Source organism: Scyliorhinus torazame, chromosome 2 (assembly GCF_047496885.1).
Source record: "Scyliorhinus torazame isolate Kashiwa2021f chromosome 2, sScyTor2.1, whole genome shotgun sequence".
In the NCBI taxonomy this organism is placed as follows: domain Eukaryota; kingdom Metazoa; phylum Chordata; class Chondrichthyes; order Carcharhiniformes; family Scyliorhinidae; genus Scyliorhinus; species Scyliorhinus torazame.
In genome coordinates this window covers 62892158-62913633 of record NC_092708.1, presented here as the reverse complement: position 1 = coordinate 62913633, position 21476 = coordinate 62892158, and the positions used below count along the sequence as shown (strand labels likewise).

Below are 21476 nucleotides of genomic sequence, written 5' to 3'. Positions count from 1 at the left end.
GAAATGGGGAAATCAAGAACCATTGTTGGCTGAGAAAACTAAGGAGCTGCAACTCCTCGCTGATAAGCATGGCAGCCGGGGTACTTTCAGGCAATATATGGACCCAACACCCTAGGCCATAAACCGGTGTGGAGAAAGGATTGAATCTTTTTGAGAGACAGAGAAAGCATCAGCCTTCGATGGAAAGAACACTTCAAGGGACTTCTTAACCATGATACAATTATAGATGAGGATACCTTAGAAACACCAAATTCACCATCAAGGATGATCATGGACTCCCACCAAGCACCGATGAAGTCGAGGCTGCCATTAAACACATGAAGAATGGGAAATGGCAGGAGTGGATGGGAGTCTGGCTGAGGTTTTTGAGGAGAAGAGATCATTCAGCATCTCCATCAGCTGTTCCTGAAAATCTGGGACAGAGAGGAAATTCCTGCCGAGATCAGGGATACTGTCATTGCCACCATCTTCAAGAAAGGAGACAAAGCGGACTGTGGGAACTACCAAGGAATCTCCCTGCTCTCCCTTTCTGTGAAGAACATCATCTGAATCCTCGCTAGCCACTTTCTCCCAGTCTATGAAGAAGTCCTTCCAGAAACAAAATGCGGTTTCTAACCAAACTGTGGAACAAAGGGCATGATTTTCTCTGCTCAACAACTTCAAGAAAAATGTCAGGAGCAACATCAACCGCTCTACATGGTCTTCATCGATCTGACCACGATTTTTGATTCAGGCAATTGGGAAGTGCAACGGAAGACCTTGTCAAAGCCTGGCTATCCTGAGAATTTCACCAACATGCTCAAACTCCTCCACAATAAGGTGTCTACGACAGTCCTCAGCAACATCAGTAAGTCAGAAACCTTTGCCGTCAAGACTGGAGTCAAGCAGGGATGGGTCATCATCCCACTCTTTTCTCTATCTTCAACATCACCATCCTTCAGCTCATCAAGAGCAAGTTTCCGAGTTGAGTTGACATCGTGTATAGGATGTACAGAAAACTTTCCAACCTTAACCGGTTGAAATCCAAGAAGTAAACAATACTGATATTGCTTGTGAAACTTCAGCATTCAGATAACATTGCCATCTCCACTCTCTCAGAAGACAATCTCTAGGCCATGCATTTATGGAAGCGTCCTGAAGAATTGGTCTCAGCCTCAATGAGATTCAGATTCTTTACCAACCCACCCCAGGGCAAGATCTGGTCTCTCCCTCCAAAAAGATCAATGGAGAAAACCTACAAAATGTGGTTGCTCCCCTACCTGGGGAGCAACCTCTCATTAAGACTGACATCGATGCAGAGATCCAACATCGTATCCAATCTGTGAGCGCCGTCTTCAGACACCGGAGATCGAGAGTCTTCAAAGTTTGCGACATTTGCGCTGATACCAAGATCCTCATGTACAAGGCAGTTGTCCTCCCAGCCCTTCCATATGGCTTAGGAAACTGGACAACACACCTCTCCATTAATGGAGAGGTACCATCAATGATCTCAGGGATGGATTTTCCAGCATCGAGAGCACGATCATCCGAAACCAACTTTGCTGGGCTGACAACATTCTTAGGATGTCAGCGCCCCAATTATCAGAGAAAATATTCTTCACCCAGCTCAACGGAGGATCCTGAACAAGAGGAGGCCAAGGAAACACGTCAATGACATCCTGAAGACATCTCAAGTAACACAACATAGATGCCAACGCCTGGGAGACCCTTGCTCAAAAGAGACCTACTTGGACGAACCTTCTGATTGAAGGGACACAATTCTTCGAGATTGGACATGCCCCTTTTTATTACACTTGCTGCCCTAAAATAAGTTTAAATGTCCAGTGTGAATGAGTAGAGTGACAGGGTGGCTAGGGCGGAAGATAGGTCAGGTTGTAGGTGGATGCGATGGCTGGGTGGTATGATGTTTGGTGGGTAGGGTGGTAGGTGGATGGGGGGGTAGATTGGAATGTGGGTCCAGGTTAATTGGATCAAATCAGGAGGGGTAGTCAGATGTTAAATTGATTGGGAGGCTGTGGTAAACCACTGTAGTATATAATATGTGTATTGTGACAAACTGCTACTGTATTACATGTAATACTGCCTGATGACTCTGCCACCCCTCGGGCTCAGTATAAAGGTGGCTGGTCTCCGCCTCTGACCCAGTTCGGGATCAGAGGCCAGGAGGCTTTCTGTTTAGATGATTAAAGCCTCAGTTACGTTCACTACTCGTCTTGTGTTCATTGATGGCACATCAGAGGGGTAGTTGGATTGGGGTTGAGGGGCAATTGAGAGGGCATGAGGTAGACAGCAGGTCATGAGTGTTCGTCAGAGGGTCGATGGGGGACTCCAATGCAGAGTCAGAGACTATTGCAGTGAGTCCTGGGGAGCAGGAGAATTGCCCATTGGAAGTTCAAACTTCCTGGATAATTTCCACAGAGGTCAACGCATTGGGACTTCTGTGGGGATGCACCTCTTGGGTTGTACATCCGATTTCCAACAATCTGGAGGTCGGAAGAACTAGGCCATTGACTATTCTTTTTCATTCAGATGTTGCCTCAGCACATTTCCAACAATTTCTGTTTTATTTCAGATTTCCAGCTCTTGTTATTTATTGCTAAATGCTAATTATTTAGCATTTCAGAATGGCTAAAGCTAGTTATATTCACAGGTAATTCTGAATTTGCCACGTTGGTGGACACATGAGTGGCCATGCCTGATAAGTGTGCATGTTAGTTTTCTGAACACAGGTGAATAACTCAAACAAGATAGCACCATACCCTCTGCTGGGATCAACGGCAATCGCACAGGGCTTGTCCATCATCCCGGAGACAAGCCTTTTGTACTTCTGTCCATTAATCTTAGCCACATAAATGACATTTCTGAAAGAATCAGTCCAATAGATATTTTCAGCAATCCAGTCAACTGCGATGCCCTGTGGTGCTTGGAAACCAGGAATCTAAAATAGAAATGAAAATTACATTAGATTTGCTTTTAGAAATTGCAGTTTTCCATTTTTTTTTCACAAGAATATTGTTTGGGGAAATTTAAGTGTCAAATGTTTAAATGAGTTACAGTACATTGTTTTCCAGGGATCTTAGATAAGATTTTAGTATATCCCTAACCTTGCTGATTCTAAGGTATCTGGTCTACAGCCCAAGTGTTTATGTCATATCAATTGCAAATAACTTGCATTTAAACCTCAGGAGGTCCCAAAGTACTTTATACTCAATTACACATAGTAAGTTCCCACAAACAGCAGTAAGATCATCTACTTTTATAATGATGTTTGTTGAAAGATAAATGTTGGCATGGAGGCCAGGATGAATACTACACTTTTCTTTGAATAATAATCATAATATTTATTATTGTCACAAATAGGCTTACATTAATACTGCAATGAAGCTACTGTGTAAATCCCCCAGTCGCCACACTCCGGCACCTGTTCGGGTATACTGAGAGAGAATTCAGAATGGCCAATTCACCTAACAAGCACATCTTTCGGGACTTGTGGGAGGAAACTGGAGCGCCCGGAGGAAACCCATGCAGACACAGGATAATGTGCAGACTCCGTAGAGACAGTGACACAAGTGGGAATCGAACCCGGGACCCTGGCACTCTGAGCAACAGTGCTAATCACTGTACTTCCGTGTCGTGTCATGGGATCTGAGGTACTTGAATTAAACCTCTGTCAATACTGCACTGAAGTGTCTGCTTCTGGGCTTAAGTCTCTGGCGTTTACTGTGAACTCTGACCCTTTGGACTGAAGCAAAGCTCAATGCCCGTTGTTATCAATCCTAACCTATTTGGAGACTCAGAATTGTTCAGTTAAATCAATGAATCCACATGAGAAGGTCAAGCAGAGCTACTCTATTTATACTAATGGTTCTCAGCAAGGTTTGTTATACTTTTATACCAGTCAATGGTTGCTCTACGTTTCGATTACTTTGTGTTTTTGCATGACAGCTGCTGCACAAAATGGTTACAAAGAGGACTGGATTGAGTAAATTAAACATTTATTGCTTTACAATCTCTGAAAAATTGATACCTATACAAATTACTCTCCAGAGAAATGGGATTAATATGAAAGAAGGATCTGTTCACAGTGCTAAATACATCACATCTATATTGTCAATTGGATATCTGGATATTTGGCTTCAATTGACTGACAGATCCAAATTTCAAATTGATCACAGTCACTCTGTTTTTTTTATCTTGTTGCAAGGTATGAAGAAGGTTGCATCACTGGAGGATTAATTTAGCGTATTTAGTCCTGGATACGGTATATGCCAGGTATTTGGCAGAATTTAAAAGTATGCACCCTGCACTTATACACTGATAATTCTGATTTTCTGACATTTGGAAAATTGACTTTTGAGATGGCATCTCTTTGATTTACAGTAACATAATTGACACGGCAAAAAAATGACAAGCCTTGTGGCACAATGGGTACCGTCCTGCCTTTGAGTCAGAAACTCTGAATTCAAGTCCGACTCAGGATTTGATGGTCAAGGAAGGTGCGTTCATAATGCGGCCAAACAGATTGAATGTCAACCTGCAAATCCTTCAACACACCAATGGCTGATGGTAAGAGTGGGAGAGACTACTGGTCAACCACACTGATGTGGAGTGGGGGGCCCTCAAGCTATAAGCCTCTGGCAACAGACTAGTGACCTTTTCGCGATTTATTTGCTATGGAAACAGGCAAAAGTCTGCCTTAGTGCACTGCTAGGTGTAGGAAGAGATTTGGAATGGAAAATGACAAGCTACAGAAAAGAATCCTCAGATTTCACACAAGTTAAAGATCAGGAAACAAGTCAAGTTCAGCTCATTTCCATCATATTAACCACTCATCACATCAAATCAAAATCACATATTTTCAAAACATTTATTGTAATAAAGCATGAAAAATGCTATATTCATTACTTGCATAAAGAATTTAGACAAAATTATTAGGCAACAGCAGCAGCATTAACTGTATTGCTTAACATCGGGTAAATATAGGATATCCCCTTCATTTAGTTATGACTTGTCTGACACACTTTGATTTTGATTTGATTTGATTTGATTTATTGTCACGTACCGAAGTACAGTGAAAAGTATTTTTATGCGGCCAAGGAACGAACACAGTACATACATAGTAGACACAAGAATAATCCAACAGGTTTATTTCAAACCACTAGTTTTCGGAGCGCAGCTCCTTCCTCAGGTGAAGGAGAAAGGAGCAGTGCTCCGAAAGCTAGTGATTCAAAACAAACCTGTTGGACTTTAACCTGGTGTTGTAAGACATCTTACTGTGCTCACCCCAGTCCAACGCCGGCATCTCCACATCATGACAAGAATAATCAACAGAGAACATTGACAAAGGGTACATCGACAAAACAGTGATTGGTTACAGTGCAGAACAAGGGGCCAAACAAAACAAATACATGAGCAAGAGCAGCATAGGGCATCGTGAATAGTGTTCTTACAGGGAACAGATCAGTCCGAGGGAGAGTCGTTGAGGAGTCTTGTAGCTGTGGGGAAGAAGCTGTTCCTATGTCTGGATGTGCGAGTCTTCAGGCTTCTGTACCTTCTGCCTGATGAAAGGGTCTGGAAGAAGGCAATGCCTGGGTGGGAGGGGTCTCTGATAATGCTGTCTGCCTTCCTGAGGCAGCGAGAGGTGTATACAAAATCAATGTGGGGGTGGCAAGTTTGTGTGATGCGTTGGGCTGAGTTCACCACAGTCTGCAGCTTCTTGCGATCTTGGACCGAGCAGTTGCCATACCAGGCTGTGATGCAGTCAGATCAGATGCTCTCTGTCGCACATCTGTAGATGTTTGTGAGAGTCGATGCAGACATGCCAAATTTCTTTAGCTTCCGCAGGAAGTAGGGACGTTGTTGGGCTTTCTTGACTGTTGCAGCTTGAACAATTTAGGTTTTTTTTACTTTTCTGAAAGCCATTGGGAAAGCCATAAAAATATGTTTTTTTCATTGACTTTCAGGGTTAAATCTTTTATTAAAGTGTCAAGCTTAAGATCCCAGGAAAGCTGCCAAGGTACTTCGCCCCAGGCAGGAGAAGAATAGCTCACAATGGCAAAGGGTAGATGTTGCAACAATAGCAGCGACCTCTTCGATCAGGAAAACATACCTCGTGGGAAAGAGCGGGGAATGGGGATGGCGGGAGGTGGGGGGTCACACGCAAGCTGCTCTTAAATGAGGAGCAAAAATGTCATGTGAGACTGTGGTAAACCACTGTTATACCTATATTAGAGGATGTACGGTAAACCTGCCCTACAGGTTCACCTGTGGCCCCTGTCCGCTGGCTCCGCCCAGCAGGCGGGGTAAAAATATGCGTGTCCTCCTGCTCGCAACCATTTCGCCAGTATCTGTGGGAGGCCACACATCTGATAGCAATAAAGCGTCAGTTTGGATTCAACTTTCGTCTTTATTCAGATTGATCGTGCTTCAATTTTTTGCTATCAGTTTCGAAGGATGGACCTCCGCATTAAACCGGATCGCCTGCAGCTGGATCCGCACTCAAGCGACGCCAGAAAGGACTTCCAGCACTGGCTAGCTTGCTTCGAAGTGTATATCAACATGGCACCAACCTCTGTTCCGGAGGCTCAGAAGATTCAGATCTTATATTCCAGGCTGAGCTCCAAAGTCTTCCCACTAATCCAGGATGCGCCGAACTACGCCAAAGCCATGACTCGATTCAAGGACAACTACGAGCAGAAGACAAACACGCTCTTCGCCAGGCACGCGCACGCCATTCGCTCTCAACTACCTGGTGAGTCCATAGAAGACTTCTGGAGGCTCCTAATCCCACTAGTCTGGGACTGTGACTGCCAGGACGTTACAGCCAAGGAACAGTCAGACCTCCTTATGCCTTTGTGGGTGGGTAATTCCATGGCTTACAGACGTCTTTGTGACTGGAATTGGGTCAGATATCATACGCCAGTGGCTCCTAGAAGGGGCCACGCGCGACGTCGCAGAGACTAAAACACTAGCGCTCTCCATGACAGTCGCCCTGCGCAACGTCCAGTCCTACGCTCCCAACCGCGCGGCCCACCCCTCCTACGCTTCGTGGACCCCACAGACAGCCGCCCCAGCGGGGGCGCTGCCCACCCAATACGCCTGCACTACATGCCAGCCAGCGAACCCCTGGGGGCCTCGATGCTATTTTTGCTGCCAGCAAAAGCACCCCCGCCAACGCTGCCTGGCCCACGCTGCCCTTTGTAAAGCCTGCGGGAAGAAGGGCCACTTCGCCGCAGTGTGCCGGGCCCGCTCAGTATTCACGATAGCCCCCGACCCCCCCAGTCATGGACAATGGCCGCCGCCATCACCTCCACCCCCCCAGACCAGGTATGACCAGCGGGCGCCGCCATCTTCCCCTCCGCGCAACACGTGCGTTTCATGGGCGCCGCCATCTTGTCCCACCCCCGCAACGTGCATTCCATGGGCGCCGCCATTTTGTAACCCGCAAGATCTTCGGGTGCCACCATCTTGTCTACCCCTCAGCACATGGGCACCACCTGCGTTCCAGGACCTGAACTCAACGACCGCCCCATTATCCGATGACCAACCAAGGCTCGTCTCCATGTCACTCGACCAGTCTCGCCCGCATAACCTGACCAATGCATCCACCAGCGTGAAAGTTGACGGCCATGTAACCTCTTGCCTGCTGGACTCCGGGAACACCGAAAGCTTCATACACCCGGATACGGTAAGGTGCTGCTCCCTCACAATACACCCCGCCAATAAGAAAACCTCCCTGGCCTCCAGATCCCATTGCGTAGCGATCTGGGGGTAGTGTACGTTTACGCTCACGGTCCAGGGTGTAGAATTGCACGGCTTCCGCCTCTATGTTCTCCCTCACCTCTGCGCTGCACTAATCCTCGGCCTGGATTTCCAGTGTAACCTCCAGAGTCTAATCCTGAAATTCGGCGGACCCTTACCACCCCTTACTGTGTGCGGCCTCGCGACCCTAAAGGTCGACCCACCTTCCCTCTGTGCCAATCAAACTCCAGATTGCAAACCCGTCACCATCAGGAGCAGACGGTACAGCACCCAGGACAAGACCTTCATCAGGTCCAAAGTCCATCGGCTGCTTTGGGAAGGCATCTTCGAGGCCAGCAACAGCCCCTGCAGAGTTCAAGTGGTAGTAGTTAAAACTGGGAAGAAATACCGAATGGTCATGGACTACAGCCAGACCATCAAAAGGTACACGCAGCTCGACGCGTACCCCCTCCCATGCATATCTGATATGGTCAATTAGATTGCACAGTACCGGGTCTTCTCAACGGTAGACCTGAAATCCGCCTACCACCAGCTCCCCATTCGTAAATTGGACCATCCATACATGCCTTCAAGGCAGATGGCCACCTATGCCATTAGGGTCCCCTTCGCCGTCACTACCGGGGTCTCGGTCTTCCAAAGGGAGATGGACCGAATGGTCGACCGGTACGGTTTGCGGGCCACGTTTCCATACCTAGACAATGTCACCATTTGCGGCCATGATCAGCAGGACCACGACGCCCACCTTGCTAAATTTCCCTGCACCGCTACTCTCCTAAACCTCACTTACAACAAGGACAAGTGCGTGTTCAGCACGAACCGCTTAGCCATCCTTGGCTATGTGGTCCAGAACGGAGTTCTGGGGCCCGATCCCGACCGCATGTGCCCCCTCAGGGAGCCCCCCCTCCTCCACTGCCCCAAGGCCCTCAAACGCTGCCTGGGGTTCTTTTCATATTATGCTCAGTGGGTCCCAAACTATGCGGCAAGGCCCACCCACTCATACAGTCCACCCACTTTCCCCTGACGGCCAAGGCCCAACAGGCCTTCGCCCGGATCAGAGCTGATATTGCCAAGACCACAATGCACGCTGTAGATGAAACATTGCCCTTCCAAGTAGAAAGCGACGCATCAGACGTCGCCATTGCCACCACCCTCAATCAGGCAGGCAGGCCCATGGCATTCTTTTCCCGCTCCCTTCATGCCTCTGAAATTCGGCACTCATCCGTCGAAAATGAGGCCCAAGCTATTGTTGAAGCTGTGCGGCATTGGAGGCATTACCTGGCCGGCAGGAGATTCACTCTCCTCACTGATGAACAGTCGGTAGCCTTTATGTTCAACAACACACAGCAAGATCAAAAATGATAAAATCTTGTGGTGGAGAATCGAGCTCTCCATCTATAATTACGAGATTATGTATCGCACTGGCAAACTCAACGAGCCCCCAGACGCCCAATCCCGAGGTACATGTGCCAGCGCACAGGTAGACCGACTCCGGACCCTGCACGACAGCCTTTGTCACCCAGGAGTCACACGGTTGTACCACTTCATTCAGGCACAAAATTTTCCCTACTCCGTTGACGAAGTAAGGACAAACGCCAGGGACTGCCAAGTCTGTGCTGAGTGCAAGCCGCACTTCTACCGGCCGGACCGCGCACGTCTGATGAAGGCCTCCCGCCCCTTTGAACGCCTCAGCATGGACTTCAAAGGCCCCCTTCCCTCCACCGATCGTCACACATATTTCCTCAGTGTGATCGACGAATACTCCCGGTTCCCCTTCGCCATCCCATGCCCGACATGACGTCTGCCACCATCATTAAAGCCCTCAATTCGAACTTCACTCTGTTCGGTTTCCCCGCCTACATCCACAGTGACAGGGGATCCTCATTCACGAGTGATGAGCTGCGTCAGTTCCTGCTCAGCAGGGGTATCGTCTCCAGCAGAACGACAAGGTACAACCCCCGGGGAAATGGCCAGGTAGAAAGGGAGAATGGGACGGTATGGAGGGCCGTCCAGCTGGTCCTACGGTACAGAAACCTCCCGGCCTCCCGCTGGCAAGAGGTCCTCCCTGATGCACTGCAGTCCATTCGTCCATTACTCTGCACTGCCACTAACAATACACCGCATGAATGTCTTTTTGCCTTCCCCAGGAAGTCCACATCTGGGGTGTCGCTCCTGACTTGGCTCACAGCTCCGGGAACCGTGCTTCTCCATAAACATGTCTGACTCCACAAGGCGGACCCGTTAGTGGAGAGGGTACACTTGCTTCATGTAAACCCCCCAGTACGCCTATGTGGCATTCCCCGATGGCCGCCAGGATACTGTCTCCCACAGGGACATGGCACCAGCAGGTTCCACCTCCGCACTACCCCCGTCGCCACCCTCCCCTCCTCCGTCGCTCATAGCAGCAGCCCCCCCAGGACAGTCCGTTCTCCCCCTGCCCACGCCTGTCGATGAAGAGGATTTTGGCACGCTCCCGGAGTCACCTTCGACCAGGTCAGCACCAACATCCCCATCACCACTTTGTTGCTTCCAAAGGATCATCTAGGCCCCGGACCGGCTGAACCTCTGACTGGTCCACCGGATGTCAAAGGACATTTGTTTTGCTTTGTAAATATTATCTCATTATTGTATATAGTTATCCACCCCCCCCGCCGGACTCAATTTTAACAGGGGGTTAATGTGGTAAACCACTGTTGTACCTATATTAGAGGATGTACGGTAAACCTGCACTACAGGTTCGCCTGTGGCCCCTGCCTGCTGGCTCCGCCCAGGAGGCGGGGTATAAATATGCGTGTCCTCCTGCTCGCAGCCATTTCGCCAGCTGCTGTGGGAGGCCACACATCTGATAGCAATAAAGCCTCAGTTTGGATTCAACTTTCGTCTTTAGTCAAATTGATCGTGCCTCAGAGACTTTGAAATTTAGTTTCATCTGAAGCACATGCAAAATGAGTGAACCCAGGATACATTCCCCTTCCATCACATCCAGAAGGAAAAAATGATACAAATGATTTTTTTGCCATTACATGTTCAATAATCTGCTGCTGCATTTTAAGAATAAATTGGTGGTGGAATACAATGATTGTGTAACCAAAAGCATTGTCAAAGGAAAGCTCCTAGGTTTTAACCGCAGACAGACTAAGAATGTTCCCAAACACTCTTTGAAGAAACTTCTGCAGTTTTCTGCTGAGCATAGATTTGGTTCTGGGTGATCAGAACCACCTTATGTATAATGTGCATTGAACACTGGTTCTGTAGGAGATACCCTGTAATGGCATATAGCACCCATACTAACAGGAGAATTGTCATAAAATTCATCTAGTACTCTCATGAGTTAACTTCAAGGATTACATCACAACAGCACTCAGCCTTAAAACATGATCATTAGTAGCGAGCATAAAAAGCCAAAAACTGCAACAAAGAGAAATTATAAACTGAATGTGAAGTAAAACTGGTTGACAAAAAAAGTACAGCAATCAATTCTAAATTGTATTATTAATGTACTTGCTATTAAAAGTTCATTCTCAATGATTTAATGGATTAGTGCTTTCCTGAAATTACATTCAGATCTGTGGCATCACTTGTCCGTCTCTTCTGTTTGTCTGAGATGTCTAAACAGGAGATTTTGCCTGTGTGCTCGTTGGTCCAGAAGATCTTCTTGCCTTTGATATACACATCCATCATGCTAATTTTGACAGTATCGTCTCCTTGAAACACTTGTTCATAGGCTGAGTTGGGGTCAAATGGATATATACTACGAATTTCATTCCTGGTCGCAATGTAGAGCACTTGATGTTCTGAACCTGTATGAAGATCACAAGGAGAAAAGATTACATTAACTGGCAGCTGCACATTTAATGTTTACTCATTTCATGGATGACTAATATAGAGAGGTTTTCAGGCAAGTGAGGTCCATTTAATCTATAATCAAACTTCCCATAAGAATACCTTAACATCTAAAATTATTATGAATCTAATAAATCTCAATGTTATTTGCTGAAGGAAACTTTCCTGTTGAATTCTGTCACAGTAAGTTGCTCCATCACTCTTTCTGTGTGCTGCACACATTTCGTATGCTTATTGCTGTACCAGTGAAAAATAATTGCCTGGTCATTTTTTTTCTTATTTTTTTCCTTATTGCCAGATATACTTCCAGAATATTGTTTTCTTCATTAAATTACACACTTAGTTATACATCCCAAAATTCTGTTAATTTTCTAACTGCTTGGGAAGACAGCACGGTAGCACACGTGGCTAGCACTGTGGCTTCACAGCGCCAGAGTCCCAGGTTCGATTCCCCGCTGGGTCAATGTCTGTGCGGAGTCTGCACGTTCTCCACGTGTCTGTGTGAATTTCCTCCGTGTGCTCTGATTTCCTCCCACAGTCCAAAGACGTGCAGGTTAGGTGGATTGGCCATGTTAAATTGCCCTTAGTGTCCAAAAAGGTTAGGAGGGGTTATTGGGTTTTGGGGATAGGGTGGTAATGATGGCTTAAGTGGGTCGGAGCAGACTCGATGGGCCGAATGGCCTCCTTCTGCACTGTATGTTCTCTGTAAACTGGTCACAAAAATCCCTAGATCACTTTTCCTGATGGAATGTTGATGTGACCTTTCCATCTAATGCAGGCTTGTCCAACCCGTGGCTCACTGTTCGAGTTGAATCAAAGATCTTGCAAGGATCTGTTTGTGCATTAAGAGACTGATCCTATCCCACGTTTGTTTTCCAACAAGCAAATTCAGAGAGAATCAGCCTCTGATTGGACAAGCAGTGAGTATTGCGAAGGTGATTGGTTGCTCTTTTGCTTTTAGTGCATGCTCTCTCTCACCCTTATATGCAGGTGCCGGCCCTTGAAAGAACACAGGGCTAAGACGGCGGAGCAAATGGGGAGGCCGTAAAGAAAAACAGGGTGAAGGAAAGCAAGTAAGAGCTTGGGAGAGGAACGATAAGCAGAATGGCAATCAGGAAGCAGCAACTGATCAGTGTGCGCGTGTGTATGTGTGTGTGGGAGAGAGCGAGAGAGCCTGTGTGCTTGTATGAATCTTTTTGCATGTGCATGCGTTTGTGTGTGAGAGTTCGTTCGTCTGGGTGCACTTGCCTGTGAGTGCAGGCAAGTGTGTGTGCACACGAGTGGATATATGAGTGGGTGACTGAGGGATTTTGCTTGAGAGTAAGAACTTGCGTGAGACTTGCAGTGAGTTGGAAATACACACAAGGCCAGCCTCCCCAAAATCCTATCCAACAAAGTAGGTCGGCAGAGGAGGAAATCCCAGGCTCTAAAGAACCCACCTGACATCTGGTTTGCCAAGGCCAGCTCGGAATGTGCGCCACCCGAGGTTAATAATACAAGGTCAGGGCAGCACGGTGGCGCAGTGGGTTAGCCCTGCTGCCTCACGACGCCGAGGTCCCAGGTTCGATCCCGGCTCTGGGTCACTGTCTATGTGGAGTTTGCACATTCTCCCCGTGTTTGCGTGGGTTTCGCCCCCACAACCCAAAAGATGTGCAGGCTAGGTGGATTGAACACCCTAAATTGCCCCTTAATTGGAAAAAAATAATTGGGTACTCTAAATTTATATAAAAAAAGAAAAGAAAACAAAATAATACAAGGACAGTGTTTATTGAATACATTGATCCTTAGCTAAAGCCAAGTGCCCTTGGTGAGCCAAGGGCCTAGTCTGACTCTCTCTCGTTCTGCTTCTGAAGCGGCAAGGCAAAAAAAAGGTTTTATTGGTGCTTGGCACATTCTAATGGCCATTTTTATTTATTACTCTTTTTTGAAATTTATTGCTTTGATATTTTGGGAATTCATGTTTGATGTTGCATAAAACCTTACCTTACCGAAATTTGATCATCAGTCCCTTGAGTGAGAAAAAAATTGAAATGCGGTGCCCCACCAGAAAAGGTTGGACAAGCCTGATCTACTACTCAATGCACAATAACGTCCTAATTCCCAGCTACATAACTTCACACTCTGTATTAAATTGCATCTGCCATTTCTCTGCCAACAGACAGGTTTTATAGATACAGTTGGATTTTTGAAATATTAACCATCATCTTTTGCCACACTTCTGGTTTGGAATTACTGGCAAATTTGGACAGGATTTCATCCTCCCAATCATGAATAAAAATGACAAAGTGACCAATAGCCCCAAGCCCTGTGTATCACAGGCAGCTCTCCATGCACCACAGTTTACTGCGTTTACTGGCCAAATCCTAGTCAATTAAATACATTGTAATTAATTCTATTGGCCTGTACCTTATAAAATAGCTTATTATATGAGACAGTGTGAAGTCCATACATATAACACTCACAATCTCACCCTGATCTGCTAGATCTGTCTTAACATGCTCAAAGAAATGTAACATATTGATTGGACACAATCTGCCATTCCTAAACTGACTCCAGCTATTTAGACAAACTCTGGTGCTCACCCTTGTACTATCCATCATCACAGTTTTTCTTTTAACAATTTCCTTGCAATTGCTTTAAATCTCTCATATCTGTAATTTGGCGTTTAAAATAGATGTCGCATTTACTAATTTGCAATCGTCAAGATGTGATCCCAACCCCAATGAACTCTGGAGAAGTCTGGTTTGACAAATCCCTTGCTGCTGAGGCAATTCCTCATAATTACGAAACAAAATATTGAGGAAACCTTAAGTACCATCTGCCTCCAGCTTCTACAACCTCCACAGCATATTCTCCATTGATCATAAACATTTTTTGGCTTACGTTCACTGTTAAACTGTACCATTTTTTTTAGAATGCATGAACTGTAGAAAAATAGTGATTTAGTATTTCAGCAACGTTTCTGTGTTCAGTCTTCATTGATAACATTGTTAACCGTCAGTCTCCCTTTGCCTGCATGTGGAAGGGGTGGGGTGGAGTCTTGGATGCCAGCTGGAGAGGTGGTAAGAGACCCACAATAACACCTGTGGGAAAACCTGCTTCACCATAAGCCAATCAGGCAATTGCAAGGCCACTGACGGGCCTACACAGAATCAGGACCCCGGGGCTGGGAAGGCTGACACACCAAGATTTGCATGGCCTATCGGAGGCCTGCAGCTCTTTTGTTCAATAGTGGCCACCGGGGAGGTGAGGACAGCTGCCACAACAGCAGCCACCAGAGGTCCAGATTCGCCGAGCAACTCAGGCCAGAGGAGGGAATTTGTGGATTTGGTGTCTGGAGTTCACTGGCTACGGGGGTGGAGGGGATCAGCAGCAAGAGCAGGGATGTGGCTCTCAGCGACTCCATCCTCCATCTCAACTGCCAAATCCCTTGATCAGGCACCAAAAACCTTTGAATGGGGGCACCCTCCCATCTACTCCCACCTCCCTCCCTCACTCCACTCCCTGGGAGATAACAAACAGCTTGCTCAGATTTACTTGCTGTACTTCCCATGTGACAATAGGGCGATGGGGCGAGGCTTTTAAGTGATCATTACTTGTCCACTTAAGGGCCACTTAAATGGTGGCAAGTGGGAAGGCCAATTATGGGCCTTCATTCCCAGACTTAATTTTGGCAGAGGCAGGAAGGTAGCAGAGACTCCTACCAGAGTAAATGTCCTCTTCACCTTCAAATATGCCACTAGAGAGGACCGAAGATGCAGTCCTAAGATAGTGGGGATGAAATTGGTACACATTGCACACAATTTCTGGTTATAAAACAGGCACAAAACAAATTAATTACTAGTCTGTAGGCCTATGCCCAATTTTCACAGACATTAGTTACACTGGCAAATTCATAGAATAGAAGTTTACAGTTTGTGAGCACAGCACTTATGGGGCGTAATTCTCCGCAATCGGCGCGATGTCCGCCGACTGGCGCCAAAAACGGCGCGAATCAGTCCGGCACGCGACGCCCCAAAGGTGCGGAATCCTCCGCATCTTGAGCGGCCGAGCCCTAACCTTGAGGGGCTAGGCCCGCGCTGGACTGATTTCCGCCCCGCCAGCTGGCGGGAAAGGCCTTTGGTGCCCCGCCAGCTGGCGCGGAAATGACTTTGCTGGGCGGCGTATGCGCGGGAGCGTCAGCGGCCGAACATGGCATCCCTGCGCATGCGCAGTGGAGGGGGTGTCTCTTCCGCCTCCGCCATGGTGGAGACCGTGGCAAAGGCGGAAGGAAAAGAGTGCCCCCACGGCACAGGCCCGGCCCGCGGATCGGTGAGCCCCAATCGCGGGCCAGACCACCGTGGGGGCACGCCTTGGGGCCAGATCGCCCTGTTCCCCCCCCCAGGACACCGGAGCCCACCCGCGCCGCCTTGTCCCGCCGATAAGAGAGGTGGTTTAATCCACGCTGGCGGGACAGGCATTCCAGCAGCGGGACTTCGGCCCATCCGGGCCGGAGAATCGCCGGGGGGGGGGGCCCAACCGGCGCGGTGCGATTCCCGCCCCCGCCGAATATCCGGTGCCGGAGAATTCGGCAACCGGCGGGGGCGGGATTCACGACAGCCCCCGGCAATTCTCCGACCCGGCGGGGGGTCGGAGAATCCCGTCCATGTTCTGTGAATTAGAAGCTAACACATGTTAAAGGACCTCTTTGAGAAATGAGTCTGCAATGAGCATCATGCCTGCATTACTCAAGATTCGTCATATAATTCCTACAGTGCAGAAAGAGGCCTGTTGGCCCATCGAGTCTGCACCGATCCTCTGAAAGAGCACCTTACCGGGGCCCTCTTACCCTATCCCGGTAACCTGCACATCTTTGAACACTAAGGGGCAATTTAGCATGGCCAATCCACCTAAACTGCACATGTTTGGACTGTGGGAGGAAACCGGAGCACCCAGAAGAAACCCATGCAGACATAGGGAGAAAGTGCAAACTCCACACCGACAGTCACCCAAGGCTAGACTTCAACCTGGGTCGCTAGCACTGCGAGGCATCAGTGCTAACTATTGTACCACCATACCGCTCCTTCAGCAGCCCCACAGCTGACAACAAAAGGTAAACTACATTTACTGTGAATAAAGGAGGATCCAGAATGTTCTCTCAACCTCCACAGTCCTGAAAATTGGTTTCTGTTGCCCACACTAACAATCCCCTTACAGAACTTACCTAAGTTTTGCTGCCAACACTCATTTGTCGCATGTCTCCCTGGTTTGCGCCCAGGCTAATTTCTACGCCAAGTGTCTCTATCAATAGTTTTTCCTTTCGCAGTTCATCTTTATAGATCTGTTCCTTTCCTAAACATTTTTAAATGATTTCTGATACCACCTATTAATTTAATAACTTTAGTTATCTACTCAAGGTTTTATTCAAGACCTATTTCATGGATACTGTTTATCATGGTCACAAACCTCTTTAAAATGCTGTGCTTTTTCCACATAGGATCTGCTGAATATAAATAAAAGATTTTGTGTAATCTCTTGCCCACTTGATGTTAACTCATGAAGAATGTTGTTCTTTTTATGCTCTGTCTTCATTGTGACTATGGATCCCAGGTGTTTCCTTCCTACTCTTTGGCTTATCCCCCCCTCTTTAATAACAAATCCAATACTGCAGTCTCCTTCACAAATCATTTTCAAATGAGATTCACAGAAATTCAATAAATTTTGGTTCATAAACTGTCCCTGTTGTACTGTTGGAAAGAATGAAATCCTTGTGATCACAGCTTCAAACTTATGCACTCATTTATTTTATGACCTTCACAGAAGTAGACCTATCTCCTCTGGTAGCCTGTAGCATATTCCACTCACTAACTTTTCCCCTTTGTCATTTTTTAAATCCAACCACACACATTCACAGGAGCATGTTCATAGTCGTTCTGTGTAGTTACTGACAAATAGCACCAATCCATCATTCCTTCTCAATGCTTGCAAAGCTCACACAATCCTGTAGCTCTCTTCTATGAAGTGCCCTGGGACATTTTTGCTATTTTAAAGCTGCTATATAAATGCAACTTGTTTAGCTTGAAATACATTTCAGTTATTCCGATAATATGGAATGGCTGTCTACAGGCCAGGATTGTTCCTTATATTTCTTGTATTAAACATAGGGCGTGATTCAGTGGGCTTAAAACTAAACCTGGTTTTGGGCAAAATTGGCAGAGTGCACCTCGGCGGCTGCAATGCGGAGAATCACACTGCTATTCACTGGTACTTCGCCCTTTTTCTTGGCCTCGGGAATTTGGAGAGATTATCTGCTGGAGAGCTGTTCTCGCAGATCGTGACAACATTTTGAACATAAGCCCTGATCTTTCCCCCCCCCCACCCCCCTCCCTTTATGACGTCCCTGCTTCCTGACCTACCCCCACCCCCCAACCTGGTCGAGGCCCTGGGAATTTTCCCACCCCCCTTCAATTGTCAAGGCTCTCCTGGTCCCGATCCCTCGCAGTGCCAACCTGGCAACCGGGCACTGTCAGACTGGTATCCCAGCAGTGCTACTCTGGCTATGACATCCAGGCACCCTGGCAGTGCCAGTGTGGCCCTGCCAGGGTCCCGGATGGCACTGCCAGGATACCAGATTGTCATTTAAAATTGACAGCGGGGTGGGTTGACTAATAATACGTCTTTATTCATGTCACAAGTAGGCCTACATTCCCACTGCCATGTAGTTATTGTGAAAATCCCCTAGTCGCCACACTACGGCGCCTGTTTGGGCACACTGAGGGAGAACTCAGAATGTCCAATTCATCTAACAAACACATCTTTCGGGACAAAACCGGAGTACCTGGAGGAAACCCATGCAGACACAGGGAGAAACGTGCAGACTCCTCACAGTGACCCAAGCCGGGAATCGAACCCGGCTCCCGGGTGCGACTTTCCCACCCTTCTCCCCCCTGTCAGAGACCCAAATGGGCCTCGTTTCAGAAGCACCAGTGAGTGCAAAAAAGAGAAGATGGGGAACAGCAAAAAGGAAGTGAGGGAAGGTTTGAGTGTTGACAGTGAATAAAAGTATGATCACCTCCCAAAGGGCAAGAAAGAGATAAGGGCAGGGTTAAATTGTATGCATGCAAATGCATAAGTATAGTGAACAAAATTGGGGAACGAGAAACATAAATTGCTTTTGAGACATATGACATAGCAGCATTGACAGAAACATGGCTCAAACCAGAACAGGTCTGGATAGGGTTGTGATAGTTAAGCGATTTCAATTACCCAAAGGCAGTCTGGGAAAAGGAAGGGGTGAAATTCTTGCAGTGTGTACAGGAGGATTTTCTGGAACAGTAGATTTCCAGTCCCACCAGGGTGCAAACTGTTCTGGATCTGGTCCGAGGAAATGAGGCAGGACAAGTGGACAGCGCCAGAGTGGGGGAGCAGTTGGGACGTAGCGATCATAATATAAGATTCAAAGTTATGCTGGAAAAGGATAAAAATCAGTCACGGATTAAGGTCCCAAACTGGAAAAGGGCAAATTTTAGGGGTCTAAAAGTTGAACTTCGGCAGGTTGATTGGAAACACATTATGATGGATAAAACAGTGGATGAAAAATGGGAGACTTTCAAAGGAGAGATGAACAGGTTGCAAGCTAGGTACGTACCCATGAGAAATAAATATGGAGTATTCAAATCTAGAGTACCCTGGATGACTAAGGATATTGATGATAAAATAAGGAAGAAAAAAGAGGCTTATGACACATGCCGGAATAATAATAGCTTAAGAAATCAGGAAGAGCATCTCAAATACAGGTGCGGGCTAAGGCTGGAATAAGAAAGGCTAAGAGGAAGCATGAGGAAAGGATGGCAAGCTGTAAAAGATTAGTGAAGGATAGAGCTGGGCCCATAGGGACAAGGAGAATAAGCTGCTCATTGAAGTGGAGGCTGTGGCAGTGGCACTAAATGAGTATTTTGCTTCGGTCTTTACCAAATTAGAAGATGGTAACAGTGCCCAGTTGAAAATGTGGGTGTTGAGCAACTGAAAAGTATAGTGATAGATAAAGAAAAGGTGCTAAAAAGGCTGGCAGCACTCCAGATAGAGAAGTCGCCAGGTCCAGATGGAATGCATCCTCGATTGCTGAGAGAGGTAAGAGAGCATATTGCTGAGCCATTAACAGAAATTTTCCAGACCTCTCTGAACATAGGAGTAGTCCCAGGGAACTGGAGGATTACAAATGTGACGCCTTTGGTAAAGAAAGAGGCAAAAGATAACCCAGGAAACAACGGACCTGTCAGCTTGACATCAATTGTGGGAAAACCGATGGAGGCCTTAATACAGGGTGAGATAAATAAACACTTAGGGAAAATAAGGTAATACTAGACAGTCAACATGGCTTTGTCAAAGGAAGGTCATGTCTGACAAATTTAATTGAGTAGCTCAGGATGAAGCATAAGCAGACAATGAGCTAAGGACCTGCCTCTAGGCAGAGCACATATGAGTGAATAAAGAGCAGGAAGTAGGACTAATTAGATAGGTTGGCACTGGCAAAGTGGGCCAAATGGCCCGCCTTCACTGCTGCATCATTCTTTGGATCTGTAATAAGTCTTCCGCATTGTTCATGAAATTCCCTTCCAGAGCTTACCCGTAACTTCTGACTTGAATTTTGACCCCTGACTGCTTACCCTCCTGAACCATAAGTTCTTTCCAATCATCAAATGTCATCTATGAGTAAAATTCAGATAAAGCATCTGTGTTAATTATTCACATCAAGTCTCACTCTACTTCCCTAAGGTGTACCACACTAGCATTTTAAAAGTAGTGTGGGTCTCTTTCTTAATGCTCAAAGTATCTTTGAGAATATTAAAAGCAACGTATAATCAATGGTATCTTCAAGTAGTTCATATTGGACTTTGGCGTCATCCCTAAATCTTTATCAACAGATTTTCCTTGTCAGAAAAGAGGTGAAACAATTACAAAATAGATTTTTGTATCTCAAGGCAAAATACTTTAGGCAAAAGATAAAAGGAAGGTGGGGGCATGCAGAAAAATTACAGCACAAAAATGTAATGGTTTTGGTAAATATAAAGACAGGAAATGTATCCTGAAGCTGCACAACAGCCAGAAATATCAGATATTCATAAAATTCATAGAATCACTGCAGTGCAGAAGGAGACTTTTCAGCCCACTGAGTCTGCACTGACCCTCTGAAAGTGCACCCTACCTAGGCCCTATCCCTGTAACCCCCACCTAACCCACACATCTTTGGACACAAAGGGGCAATTAGCACGGCTAATCCACCTAACCTGCACATCTTTAAATTGTGGGAGGAAACAGGAGCAGCCGGAGGAAACCCACGCGGAGATGGGGAGAACGTGCAAACTCCACACAGTCACCGCAAGACCGGCATTGAACCTGGGCCCCTGGTGCTGTGAGGCAGCAGCGCTAACCACTGGGCCACTGTGCTGCTCATATATAAGGACATAAGAACTAGGAGCAGGAGTAGGCCATCTGGCCCCTCGAGACTGCTTCGCCATTCAATGAGATCATGGCTGACCTTTTGTGGACTCAGCTCCACTTTCCCGCCCGAACACCATAACCCTTAATCCCTTTATTCTTAAAAAAACTATCTATCTTTATCTTAAAAACATTTAATGAAGGAGCCTCTACTGCTTTACTGGACAAGGAATTCCATAGATTCACAACCCTTTGGGTGAAGAAGTTCCTCCTAAACTCAGTCCTAAATCTACTTCCCCTTATTTTGAGGCAATGCCCCCTAGTTCTGCTTTCACCCGCCAGTGGAAACAACCTGCCCGCATCTATCCGATCTATTCCCTTCATAATTTTATACGTTTCTATAAGATCCCCCCCTCATCCTTCTAAATTCCAACAAGTACAGTCCCAGTCTACTCAAC

The 21476-nt window shown here is 46.8% G+C and overlaps 1 protein-coding gene across 1 annotated transcript in view; it reads right to left on the bottom strand.

Annotated features, from left to right (window-relative positions):
* The window catches only part of LOC140406652 (low-density lipoprotein receptor-related protein 1-like), a 1475832-nt gene that overhangs the window by 114195 nt on the left and 1340161 nt on the right, over positions 1-21476 (bottom strand). The window contains exons 70-71 of the mRNA XM_072494659.1: positions 11317-11558; positions 2760-2938 (exon numbers count right to left, since the gene is read on the bottom strand). Coding sequence (XP_072350760.1) covers positions 2760-2938; positions 11317-11558 — 421 coding nt within the window. The remainder of the gene's footprint in view (positions 1-2759; positions 2939-11316; positions 11559-21476) is intronic.